General features: G+C 44.7%; 1 protein-coding gene across 1 annotated transcript in view; it reads right to left on the reverse strand.

The window, feature by feature from the left end:
* Positions 1-433: 433 nt before the first annotated feature.
* Positions 434-13,919, reverse strand: part of ACAD11 (acyl-CoA dehydrogenase family member 11) — a 69,802-nt gene continuing 56,316 nt past the window's right edge. Inside the window, exons 14-21 of the mRNA XM_036030656.1 lie at positions 9,636-9,702; positions 8,924-9,009; positions 7,079-7,150; positions 6,081-6,235; positions 3,284-3,400; positions 2,319-2,428; positions 1,276-1,390; positions 434-1,244 (exon numbers count right to left, since the gene is read on the reverse strand). Of these exons, the coding sequence (XP_035886549.1) occupies positions 1,276-1,390; positions 2,319-2,428; positions 3,284-3,400; positions 6,081-6,235; positions 7,079-7,150; positions 8,924-9,009; positions 9,636-9,702 (722 nt within the window). The 3' untranslated portion in view covers positions 434-1,244. The remainder of the gene's footprint in view (positions 1,245-1,275; positions 1,391-2,318; positions 2,429-3,283; positions 3,401-6,080; positions 6,236-7,078; positions 7,151-8,923; positions 9,010-9,635; positions 9,703-13,919) is intronic.

The raw sequence follows: 13,919 nt of genomic DNA on the forward strand, positions 1-13,919 counted from the left end.
TCCAAGTCTCTGACAACGGTCTGCTCCCCACCCCCACTCCAAGATGTTTAAATGATGACTGAAATAATCTCGGGACATCAGTAAACTCATGTGATATGTAAGTTTTCTAATAAGACAGTTTTATAGTTTTTAGAAATAAAATTACTATCACTTGAAATTTAAAAATTTACCAGTTACTATTCCAATGGCTCCCACACTGAAAAGGTAACAAGAGGTAAAATTAATTTAAAAATTTTATTTAATTCAGTGTATCCAAATTTTACCATTTCAACATGTAATATTTAAACATATCATTAAAATAAATGTTAATAAAAATACTCTTTTTAATACTAAGTCTTCAAAATTCGGTGTCTTTTACACTCTATTTCTTAATGCTAAATTTTCATTCAAAATACTTGCTCTGTATTTAGATTTCACAAAATTTACATCTGAAAAAGCCAATTCACATACCCAAGTTATTCCAAGCATACTTAAAAACTTTCCAGTAACTGAGCTGAGAATCAATTTAAATCAACATTTTTTAAAAAATAAGACCCTCACTTCCTCAGCTGCACTAGCCAGCCCAGAGCCCAAGAGTCACAGGTGGCTGGCCGGTGTCCGCTCTCCACACAGCGGGGTCACTGGGGGACAGCACTGGGGCGGACCGTGTGTCATCTCAAAGTTAAAGAACTTCCTTGTCGCTTACATTGTCCACTCCCTCATCAACATATTCTAAGGAATTAAATTCTTCTCAAATACGCTCTCTCATAATATGCCACATTTTCTAGTGAACTTTAAACCGCATTCAGAGTTCATGTGTAAATGCTTCCGGCTGAGTCATGAAGACGCTTCTAAGGGCATGAGTTGTAAAACGACCCATCAGTCATGCCTCTTCCTCCGACGCGAGCATCACTGCAAAGTGCTAAACCAGCCCCCAAGCGAGTGTTACGGAGATCCGCTCTAGTTTTTACAAAGTAATGGTTAAATATTCCTTTAATGTTTAAGGAACAATTCATGACATTCAAAAAGTAAAAGCTTTGTATGCTTTAGCTCTCCAATTTGCTTCATTATCTCTTTACTAATTGAGTGTTTAAAAACTAAATGCTAAGCACTTAGGTATTAGAGCGAATGACCACAGCTATAGAATTTCTTATGTAACTTAATTAAAACCCACTGATCAAACAGATGTTCAAATCTTCCCCCAAAGCGAGTGATTAACCCTGTGCTCAAACTGCTGTGTGAGAGCCCAGTGCTGCAGCCCGGCCGCTCGTCTGGGGGGCGCAGGGCGTCGCCTCCTCACATCCTGGCCCTCGGGCCTCTGGCCTGGTCCTCCAGCTCCAGTTTGGCGATGGCTGAGAGGTGGACTTCGTCGGGTCCATCTGCTAAACGCAGAGTGCGCGTTACGGCATACCTGGGCAAACAAAAAGAACAGGATGGCAGAAGTTACCAGAGGAACATGGTACCTTAACACAGTCACTTTGATTGTCAGTCAAACTCTTCAGTTTGGAAATCTGGCCAAGGCAGTGATAAGAAAAAGAGCGCAGGGAAAATCCAGCGAAGAAGCCCAAGGACTTCTGAAAGGCCCCTTCCAAGTGGCACAGTGCAGCGGGCTCGTCTCAGTCTTGGTTTGCTGTAGGTTACTAGAAATTGCTAGAACTAAGAGACTTCATAGGTAAGCCACAAGCTGTGAACTCTGAGTGTGTAATACTTGTATAATACTAAAAATACGTAGTGCTTGCTATGTGTTTAGCTCTTGCTGCAGGTTAAAAGTTGATGGGGGAAGCAAAGGGGCACTTCCCCAGGGGGAGGGAGGTGGCAGTGGAGGCGAGCAGTCCTCCCTGACTCCCACCAGCACCCGGGGTCCCGCCGTGAGAGGGTCTCCACACGCTGCTGCACACGGGCTGGGCTTCGCGGTGGAGGGGTAAGGCACCCAGTCCACGGCTCTCCTGGTCCTGGGCTCTCTTTGGCTGTCTCTGCCCGGTCCTCTCCTTCCAGGTTCAGGGTGAGCCCCCCTGCTATTTCTTCTACCGAAGAGCCCCAGCGTGGAAGTTCACGTAACTGAGTGAGATGACCGTGGTCAGTATAAGAGCTCTGTGCTAAAGCACTAACGTTACAGCTGAACCTTCAACAACGTGGGGGGTGGGGTGCTGACCTCCTGCACGGCTGAAAATCTGCCTATGACTAGTACTTTATTTAGCTTTCAAAGATAATTTAGAGTAAATTGGTGTCTCTATTTTCTTCTTAAACAATTAGTGGCAAGGCATCTGTGGGTTTATGACTCCAAGCTGGTCGAATGCGGGTGGTTATTAACACCCACAGAGTAAACAACATCTACTCACATGTTAGCCAGAGGGTAGTCCTGGGAAACACCTGCACCTCCACACACTTGGATGGCCCGGTCAACAATTTTGCAGATGGCCCGAGGGGCGGCCACTTTAATCATTGCAATCTACAAAAGCAAGATAAGAAAAGAATGTTCCTTTCTTCCACAATGTACCACTTGGCGGAATTTGATATAATCTGTATTTTGTTTGTGAACTCTAACAAAGGAACTTTTCCACATGCATACACCCCTGAAACAGTATCTTTGATGAAAACCAACAAGGAGATCCGCTGTAATGCGGCTAATGGCCATATTTCAGTCAATGTGGGCCTTCGGGAAAGAGATATCTCTCCCAAGTCACATTTTGTAAATGTATGACTTGCCTTGTTTCCGGAAGAATTTCAGGCAGCTGATAAGTTACATTCATCACTGTAGGGATCATAAAGTGTCCAAGAATTTTCACTAATCAGTTTTCTCTTGGCAATTTTACTTGCTGTTAGCATTAAGCAATCATGTTCTTATTCCATATAGGCCAGAAACACAAGGCAGCAGAGGACAAGCAGTTTTATGTAACATTCACTGAGTGGCAACGCAGGGCTGCCCAGTCTGTGTCAGCTGGGCCAGTCTCCTTCACTAGCACCCCAGGCTTCCAGCAGGAGGGGTAGCTACTCTGCCCAAGGTCACAGAGCTGGCAGAAGGTGACACAGTGGGTATAATTCCAAGTCTGTAAGAAGTTTCGGGTTTCCCTACTCCCTGTTGCTGCATCTGAAGAATGCCGAAGATATTTTGTATTCTGAAAGTCATTCTCTAAATCAGCTCAGTGAAAGGAAAACTAGTGAGTGACATACATTTATAATCTGTAAACCAGAAACCACACAGAAGCTTCCAGTGTTCTCAGTGCATCGAAGTGCCACGAAACCCGACACGCCCATTGGAAGGGAGACTGGAGAAGGCTTGTGAGGGGTGGTGCAGGGGCCTCACCTCCTTCCTGGCGCCAGCGCTGCCCAGGGTGTCAATGCTGTGGGCAGCTTTCAGGGTCAACAGGCGGATCTCTTCAATGGCAATGCGGCTTTCAGCAATCCCGTGAGCCACAACCTCCTGCAGGGGTCAGGGACCGCAAAAAGGAGGAGATAAGCTGATGTCTTACATCCCATGTAACACGGCCTTGAACTTTGGTGAAAGCACTCTAGTCCAAGGACTGTCCCCAAGCCTCACTCTCTATATTTTTTAGTGGAAGAGTTTTTTCATGTGATACAACCTCTCCACTAGTTGTAGAACCACCAGGTTACCTATTTCACCTTCAGGGACTTGGGTAGATGGTGGCTTTTGAGGAATTAGTCTGTTTCCCCTAAGTTGTCTAATTTATGTGCTTTGCACACATGCCCAGATCAGGAGGGAAGAAGATTCCACTTTAGCCTCAGCTCCAGGCCCATTCTCCCCTTTTCCCCGAGAGCTCTGCACTGTGTGTAGACTGCTGGCACAGATTAAGAAAGTGGCACTTCCAGTGACTTCTAGTCCAGGAAAAGAGAAAAGATGTACTTTACCCATTTCTCTTGCTAAGTGCAACTAAAAACCTAGACATCATCTATAAAACAAACCTAAGAGGACTCCAAAATGTGGAGAGAAGAAGGCAGACCTGCTAGGGACTTCCAGACTAAAAAAACAACTTGGTGGTGACTTCCCTGGGTTTTCTTTTTGCCTCATATATCTTGGACTTGGAGCTGAGGAAGCCAGCAACTGGGAATTGTCAATGAGCACAAAGAATTACGCAAAAAGAAAACAGCCCAAGAAAAGCTTTCTCTCTGTAGCTGAGGGGTTGGGAAGGGGCAACCTAGCAAGAAAGAAGACTTACATGGAATAACCACTCTACCCAAGCCAGACACCACAGAAAACCGCTCAGCCCCGCCCCTGCTCATGCCCGCAAAGACTTCCACCCGCAGCAGTGCTGCAGGGAGGAGCCTCAGCACCCGTGCCAGGGTGGCATCAGAATGCCAAGTAAGGAGCTGGGCCAGCAACAAGCTCCATTCTCCCTGCGGTGTCCCTGGACTTCCATGCCGCCACCTTCAAACAAGCCATCAGTGGCGAGTCTCCTTTTGATGGCTGTAAAACTGGGTGACTGAGTACATTGTCATGAACAGACCCCAAATTTGCTGAAAAGGGTTAAGTGGGTAGAAAGTGCTCTAAGGAACTGCCAGGTGGCTCATTAAGACAGAACTTTGGTACAGAGCTGTTAGCTTTATCTCCTGGGATATTTACAAGGCAGCTGGAAGGAGTCTCTGAATTCAGGGAAAAGGAATGTTAACTTCACACACACACACACACAAGCTGGTCCAGATTTCTGTTTATGACGTGTATACACATCTCTTCTACTTCTGCCAGATCATTTTCTTTGTGCCAAATGCAAGAAGTTTCCAGTGAAGGGAGTCATATTTTTGAGAAGCCTAGGCTTGTTCTGCTTAAAACATTAACTTGAAAAAGCAGGAGGGAAATCTCCCTCTAACACAGTGTTAACACCTGTCTTATGAAAGCAGCAATCGAGCAGAATGTTCCTGCATGTTCGAGATGCCTGTCCATCAGCCTTCCTGTGTCCTCCCGTCACCCTGCACCAGGGGTGGGACGAAATCTTGAAAACAGAAGAAGAGCATAAGAGGTGAGAGTGCCTTGAACACCGTCTTCTCTCCTCCTCCAGCAGCACTGGGGAGCGGTACCCATGGCCCCAACTCACTCCTGCTCACCTCCTCCCACAGAGCCCGGCCAGTGGGGGAACCCTGGCCCCTGCTGTGTACTAAAGGGGTTCCCCATGAATGATTCCTGGGTGTGTGCCCTGAAGCAGGCTGTATTTTTCCGTAAGGACAATGTTATGACCAAATCACAGATGTGCTGAATAATATTTTACAAAAAGAAATATAGCCTATAGAAAATAAAAACATACTGCAAAATTTTATAAGATGGTCACAAGTATACTTTACAAGGGCATCAATGTGCTAAAATACACATGTCCAACAAACACAAATACAATTTCACCATGACACGCTTGACACTGACATGTTAGCAATGGAAAGCATGAAATATTTAACAATAATTTTTCTTGTTTTCTTAAAAGTTAGAAGGGCTTTTGGGGGGATGATTTGCATGTCCCACTTCGTAAAAAGTTTTCTAAGGAAGTCTGAAATGATACCTTCTTCTCTCTTGATAAATGTTCCCTCATTTTGATTAGATTGCCTACACATAATGCTGTTGATTGTGCTTTGTGAACAACAGACTCCTGCGTGATTTATGAGTGAGAGCTCAAAAACTCACAGGCATCCCAGCAGATGTTGGTTCCACTTCTACTTGAGTTTCTCCAGTGAAGCAGCCCGCTCCCTTCCTTCCTCGGTCTCTCCCCTCCCTGAATGTGAGGCCAGCTCCCTCTGTCCTGACGCTGGCCTACCCTAACCCCTTCCAGAAAGCCCAGAGACAAGGCACTCGTGCAGCCCTCTGGGATGTACCAGGCTCTCTAGAGAATGGGAATCTGAGGAATTCTGAGACTCCCGCCTGAGAATGGGAATCTGTCCACACTCTGTGCTGAGGTGCGGAAGCACTTTAGGAGTTATTTAATCTTTCACACAGATGACTGTCTCTCATCAGACTATATTCAAACACAGACGTAAATGTGCGTTGGGGAAAAGAATTATGTTGTTTGTGCAGAGGACATCTCTCTGACCAAGGAATGCTGTTTGGTTCAGGGTTAGCATAGTGTGCTGGGCTATAATAAATTGAATTAAATAATTGTCCTCACGTGGGAATGCAGTTTCTTCCGAAAAGCCACCCTCTGTGCTGCCCGCTCACACATGATCTGCAAAGCGCGCTCCGCCAGACCCACTGTTCTCATGCAGTGATGGATCCTGCCGGGGCCAAGGCGGCCCTGGGCGATTTCGAATCCCCTTCCCTCACCTGTGAGGAGGAAAAGGGAGCATGACAGTGACTACAGCCTGCGTGTTGTGTCGTTTACACAAATGATGAACTGCCCTCGGTATAGATAAAGGGCGTCTTAGCAGGGAAAAAGTTCTACAACCAGATTCATTATAAACTGATGGAACTTTTGATTGCTCAGTTTTTGAACCGCCATCAGTAAACGTTGTGATCAAATTTAAGAACTATTTCCTGAGTACCTACTGTGCATAAGCTATCAATGCCACGATGGTTACACAGGTCAGTTCGACACAGTCCCTACACTAGGGACCGGGGACAGGGACGCTAAGCGTGAGGAATGTGGGGAAGGACAAAGATGGGCACAGGAGGGACAGACTGCAACCTCAGGGCGGGGCAGGCACAGGCGTCTGGGTTTGCTGAGAGCAGGGGATGAGGAACACAGACGCCTCCCTGAGAGGGGTGCCCTCTGAGATTCCCTGAAGGCTGCTGGGATTCCGGTAAGCGAGAGGGTGGAGTCGCTCCAGCCTCCCAGTGTTCAAACTCTTTAACATGTGTGCGACTTGAATTCAGAGAGTACTGAGGTTTTCTTAAAACAAGGAGAGGCCTGAAGATCATGTTCTAGGAAATAGTGTGTTGCTCTGAACTATGTAATTTTTAGCTATGTTTTCAATTGATGTGATACAAAACCACAAACACTTTAATAAAACATTCTATATAAGAAAATCCACAAAATAGAAGAATGTTCCCTTGTAAATGGACTGAGGGAAAATGAAATTAAGGTGGACTTCCTATCTCTTCCATATTTAGACCTGAAAATATCTTAATACACAATACTATAGAGTCATTTTTGCGAACGTATCTCACCTAGTATTAAATTGGTGGCAGGCACTCGCACTTGGTTAAAATGGATCTCAAAATGCCCTCCATGAAAATAATCTATCAAATAGAAAAGAAAATTTTAAAGAACGAAAGGAGTTCGCCAGAAAAAACCCAGTCTCATATAATTAACCTGCTGAAGTGTAATTTCTCAAAGACAGTAGGCCTCACGTGCCTCGGGTGTCGCGGGCCTTCCCGGGGAGCGGCCGGGCCCCGGCATCCCTGCATCCCCAGCCGGGAAAACTCGTCCGTCAAACGTTCCAGTCAGGAGGGACTGTGGAAATCTTCCGTCTGTTCTGAATGCGTCTCTGAAGCTGCAGAGCTTTTTGCAATGGAACATGGCTGCACAGCTCTGATCAGACCATTCTATTATTGTTTTATTATTGCTGCTTGTTTGAAGTTTTTTATATATGGGCTTCCAAAGAAAATTTTGTTTGGAGGGAAAAAGAGGTTTCCATAGTTTAAAAATGAAAGTGCGCAATGCAGTGCAAGTTCCTTATTTCTCATTGTAAGAAACCGAGGCCCGGGCATGACGGGGCTGCTGGGGGATGAGGGAGGCTCACTCAGAGATGCAGCGCCGGCGGGCCCTTCAGGGATGTGCACTCCCAGCCTGGGCTCGCTCCCTGCCTGTCCCCTCCTGAAAGTGCTGGCGTGTCACTGGGGCTGGGAACACGTTCACATTTCTGTCTTCACAGCGCCCCGCCAAGTTCTGGAGATAATCTCTTGCTCACTCCACACCCTTTTCCTGTCAGAATAGACCTGAGTAATCAACCTTCTCCACACTGTTTCTTTTGGCCTTGGGCACTGGGAGTTGGAGAGGTGCTGGAGGACTGGTCACACTGAACATTCTAACATGGCTCTGCAGTGCCGGGCATTTGCAGCTGATCTCTATTACGAACTCGTTTCAGGAGTTGTCAGGCTGCTGGTCTGCACCCGACTCCCCATGCACAGTCTGATCCAGGGAGCCTGTTCCTCCCCGTTTTGCCACGTTTAACCCTCAGGTCCTTTCTACTGCAGCTTCCTACGGAGACGACTGTGTCAACTGGTCCGTGAAACTGCAAGTCCTACTCTGTCACATGAACGTTTTCACAGGCCACATTCAACAATAAAGAGAAGGCCGGCCTCCCACGGAACCCGAGGTTCAGTGAACTTTTTTGCAGCATTATCACCTGCTGTGTAATCACCATGCTTTCAAATGTACTTATTTACCTGTTTGTAGTTATTCCCCCGTCCCCACCCCGTGTAAGCTCTACAAGGGCAGAGAGCTTAGTCGCTTGTTTTCGCTCATGCGCACTAAGTACTGAGACCAGTGGTCAGCATTAGACCCTTGCTGAGTGAATGACCAAGCTGCAGGGAAACAGTGGGCATGAACCTGGCATGGGTGGCAGGAAATAAAATGCCCTTGCTTCTCAGAAATTCTATGCATGGAGCAAGGGAAGGAAAAGTTTTGCACTCAAATCAGCCAACACTTCTTGCTTATTAACAGCTCTTACAGGTTGATTAAGAAAGCTAAACATGGGTTTTATTGTGGATTGACTAGACTTCATTTTTCTGTGTGTATCTCACGAATCCATTCTCCTGGGTGACAGACAGAAGGCCGGCCGGCCGGCAGAGCTGTGGTTCCTCAGGTACCACCTGCCCTTTCCCAAAAGTAAACAAGATGAGGTGCAGTGCTGCGCCACCTCTTTTTACTTGATGGCGTTTACATTACGACAGTTGTTGGGGCGAAAAGATTTCCAAGCACACATCTCGCACACTGAAGCGCTGTCTCTCCCCTTCAGTGACACCACGCACCGCAGCCTTGCCACACAGCCTCGCCGATGGGGCACTCACCCATGTAGCCAAAAACTGACAGAGGCCTTCTGACTTCTACCCCAGGCGTGCTGAGAGGGACGAGAATCATGCTGTGCTGTTTGTGTCTGGTCAAAAGAAAAACAGACGTGAGGAGGAGTCTGCTAAATGGAAAAATAAGACATGGCAGGCAGAACTGCAGTTGTATGACTTGTCATTGTCATGTGATCGTGTCGGCAATGCTGTCCGGACTGGGTGTAAAACACACACACCAGAAAGAGGCGGATGCGGGCTGGGATCCGAAACAGTAACAGGGATTTGAAAATATGTAAAAGTTACTTAACTAGGGCTTCTCATTGCTCAACTATAGGAAATGATGACAGACAGTGCTAAACATTTCAAGACCATCACCTTTGATGTACACCATCATTTAATTACTTACAGACAGTTTGGAAAAATTTTGTCTTATAATTTGACCCAAAAAGCTGTGAGGATTCACAGCAATACTTTAAATACAGGCAATTCCACAGTGAAGAATGTATGACAACACTCCCTAAAATGTTTCCTGGATATATCTTTAAGCAAAATAATTGTAAAATACAAGTATATGACATTTAATCTCATAATGTATTTTATTTTATATTATGATTTGTGAGTCTAAATGGTGCATTTTAAGTTAACTGAGTGGACAGAGAGTAAGACTGACTGGTAATCCTAATCCTACATAGACTTTCAGTCACAACTGTTTTATTACCTGGCTGCTGAGGTATTCTTAGTTCTTCCCAAAACGATCGCAATTTTGCACTTTGGATTCCCAGCTCCTAAAACCAAGGGGAAAATGTGCAGAAAACATCATAAAAGGAAATTTTTAGTCTGACATTATACCCTAAAAATTCTAATCCTTCCAAGTTTATCTCTGGCAAAAAAACAAATAGGAAAAATCTTTGATTTATTAGAAAAAACAACACTTCTGTACAAAACTGTGTGTTGACTCAGGAGAAATGACCCGGCAAGGCCAAGAACGGGCTCTGTCTGTGGAAACTGCTGCACGTCAGTGGTCAGGCATGAGGCCAGGAAGCCGCCGCAAGCCTTCAGACCAAAGGACAGCTCTGCTGCTCCTGTGTGTCAGACTGCGGCCTGCAGTTCCTCCCGTTCAGGGCTCATGCTTTCCGGCACGTAGACAGGAGGGTATTAAGACTCATATGCCATTTACTCCCCAACCCGTGGCTGAGAAATGAAACCAACTGCCCCAGCGGTGAGCAGGGCGAGGTCCGCCTGCTCGAGCATCGCGGTCCCTGTCCCAGGGCACGTTGCTTGCCCCGGCCGCGTCGTGGAGCCGCGCCATGGAGCAGATGGTGACGCTGTGCTCCACGTGCAGGAGGCGCTCATTCCGGCTGTAGCACATCTCGGTTCTCATTTATTTATGTAGGGTTAGAAATTTGAAAACACAGTTTCTCTCATTTTAAGGCAAACTTTTACTTTATGATAGTTCAGAGGTCTATGGCCTTATAGCAAAAAAGCACATTTCATTTTCACCAATAAGTCTAACAACCTGGCCCCACAAGGAAACTACCATTTAACTGTCCAATTACAAGGCCATAAACAACTGAGTCAGACTAAATTAAACACATCTATACAAACTCTTAAATTATCATATTTTTTCTTTTAACTTCTCATAAAAAGTGGTTTCAGGAGATTTGAAGTGATGTGAAGATTCCCTGAGAAATGTTAGGAATGACGTCACACAGCTGAATGCCACAAAACCCCATGGGTTTAAAAGGAAAAGCACCATGGAGCATATTAAGGGACAGTGCAGGGATGTGACAATGCAGGGATATAACCAGTAAAACCCACATTGGGAAATCTATGAGACAAGTGATCCGGTTCCTTTAACAATTAAATTGAAATAAAAGGAAAAAGAGAGAGAGGGAGCCTATAGATTAAAAATGACTTTAAAAGCATATCAACCAATAGTAATTTTCAGACATTCGATGCTAGTCCAGTCCCACAAACTGAAATGAAGTAATGGCAATTACGAAACAATGAGAACCATGAATACTGGACACACGGACACTGACACAACTTCAGGTGTGCCAAGGGTGCTGTGGTCGCACTTTTAAAAGTGCCCCAATTGAGAAACATAATAAAACATCTGAAGGGAGTGATGCGGTGTCTGGACTCTATTTCACATAAAAGGGGGTATGGGGAGTAGGGATGAAGCCTGACTTAACATGAGCTGAAAGCTGCTGTGTCTCGAAGCTGCCCAGAGAGCATCCCTAGGAGACACATGTGCAGCAGTGACGTGGAGGAGGGACAGGCCGGCACACAGCTGCACCTGGGACTTCCATAGCGGTGAACAGGACGAGTAACGGACGGCAGGGCCTGGAGGGAAGAGAGGTGCGGTCACTGAAGCCTGCTCGGGGACTCAGCAGAGGACACAGTGAAGAATCGGTGCTAGAAGAAAAGATGATTAGGCAAGAAACAGAGAGCAAGGCAAGCCAGGGTTAAAAAAACTGAGAAGTTAGAACGGGTCTACTTTAAACCCTAGCACTTGCATTTGAAATTCTGAAACTCTGTGCAGTTGGATCTCTTGATCTATAGAAAAAAACAAATAGAATGCACAACTGTAGCTCCTGTAGTATTTTCAGTCTATTTGAGGGGATAATAAACAGAGAAAACTATACAATGGAAACTACAATTTGCTAGAGTTCAGAATGGAAAACTGAATGGATAGTTTTTCTAAATCCAACTTGGAAAGAGTCAAAATGGCCAGAATTGTCTTCCAGTGATATAAAAATATAAGAGTATGATGAAGGTATAACCTTAACAGAAAATATATAGAAGGTGAGGCATGGGGTTGGTGGTGGTGGTGGTCACCAGCAGATGAGAGTTCAGTAAATGCCCAGGAAGCAGACAGGGGCAAGCTGACCAGCGGCATGGACAGAGAAGTCAGAGTCTAGGAAAGGACGGAAGGAACCGCAAAGGGCTCGGGCCCCAGAGTCAGAAGGTATAACTGAGAAGTGAGGCTACGAGATTTATTAGTGGGCCGCTGTATCAGGTGGCACTCTCACAGGTCAGCATCAGACAGCCTAAGGAGAAAAGTACACAGTGTGCTACTGAAAACCAGAACAAAGTCATTCTGAGACTTGAAAGGGAGCTTCCCATCAGCTGACTCTCAAGTGAGTCCCAGCCCTGTTCCACCAGGTCTCCTTACAGAATTCCCACTCAGGAGAGAAATGTGGCCAAAAAAGAGCTCTGAGTTACTAATGAAGGAGACAACCAACTACTCTCCTTCTTCTCTTATGTATGAACAGAAACCAAGGACCTGTAGTATGTGAGGAGAGCCCACAGCATTAATGAGAATAACTGTCCAAAATAAGCTATAAGAGGACCTCAAGGAACAAAATAAAAGAAACAGAACCTAAAACAAAACAAAATTGAGCCAAACCAAACAACAAAATCTCTAGTTAATGTAATCTGAGAGACCTACATGTATTGCAGCCATAAAACCAGAAAAGGATGCTATGAATCAGGGACACCAGCAAACAAGAAAATAAAAGCTCTTAGGTGATTAACCTATGGTTGCTAAAACATAAAATTGAACAGAACCACTACAAATCAAATCAGGAAAATTTCCATAAGCAAAGGAAAAAAGTCAGAGATTAAAAACAGGAGAGCAAAGATAGAGATACTTAGAGCAAAAATATAAAGTCCAACATCAGAATAAAAGGGGGTACAATAAAGAGAAAAATTAAGGGAAGAACTTATCAAAGAAACTTGTAGAAGAAAATTTTCTAAAACCAAAAAATAAAAGTCTTCAGATTACAAGGACTACTGCCTGGCAAGAAGAATCTTCAGATATGCGCTTGTGACACTTCAAAACACCAGCAATAAAAGGGAAATCCTAAATGGTTTCAGAGAGAAAACAAGTCCCTTATAAGCTAATAAGGATTAGACTTGTATCAGGCTGAAGACTCAGAGAGAGGCCTCCAGAAAAGAATGAATTACATGTACAATTTAGAACTGTGTGTTGATGTGTAAGAGCAGATAATGCTAAAAGCAAATAATGCAATGCAAGAAAAATGGCAATTAGAAACTCCAGGAAAATATTTTCTAAATGTACAAGTGAGCCATGGCCCAAATGGGCATGAACTGAAGTAATGCCTAGAGTGTAATATAAGCTTCTAATTGACCTTGATGCTCCAAATGGCCAAGGGGATATCACCTTGCCTCAGTTAGAGAGGGACACGCAATCTAACACACTTAGACCGGCACTGAACAGTATTAACCCAGTTCTATAAAGCGAGTGTGCTATGTGTGGGTTTTCGAAGTTGAGTCGCCCTGTGGTCAAGCACACCACAGAGACATGACATAAATGTCAGCTCTCCCAACAACGTAAAAGTAGAGGCTGTGGCTGACATAAGGTACGATATGGCGGAAGAGATAAAAGGTAAAGAAAGCAGTAAGTGCACTCATATCCTCATGTAATAAAGTAAGCTCGAAGAGAGTCTGCCCATGAGGATGCAGAGGAAAGATTAGAAATCATTTAAAGTTTAAAAGTAATCAAAATATTTGAAACAATAATATATATGTGGAAATGGCTGTTATATTACAAATGAGTGAAACTGTCATATTCAAATTGGAGAGTCAATGGATAGTGCCTAACATGAATAAACTTGGGAAAAAAAAAAGCATTTGACTTAAAATTATAGCACAAACCAGAGAACTAAAACCAGAAAATGTTAGAAGAGTTTTCTCTACCGTATGGTATCGGGGTGTGGAGGGATGGGGAACAGTATGTTCTTAGACATGTTCTCATTTGTTACCATTTCTAATTTAATAATAATAGTAATAATTTTATTTTGTTATTATTTTTTAAGATTTTATGTATTTTTAGAGAGGGGAAGGGAGGGAGAAAGAGAGGGAAAGAAATATCAACGTGCAGTTGCCTCTCGCATGCCCCCTACTGGGGACCTGGCCCCTGTAACCCAGACATGTGCCCTGACTGGGAATCGAACTGGTGACACTTTGGTTCACA

This window comes from Phyllostomus discolor, chromosome 7 (assembly GCF_004126475.2).
Source record: "Phyllostomus discolor isolate MPI-MPIP mPhyDis1 chromosome 7, mPhyDis1.pri.v3, whole genome shotgun sequence".
NCBI classification, from domain to species: Eukaryota; Metazoa; Chordata; class Mammalia; order Chiroptera; family Phyllostomidae; genus Phyllostomus; species Phyllostomus discolor.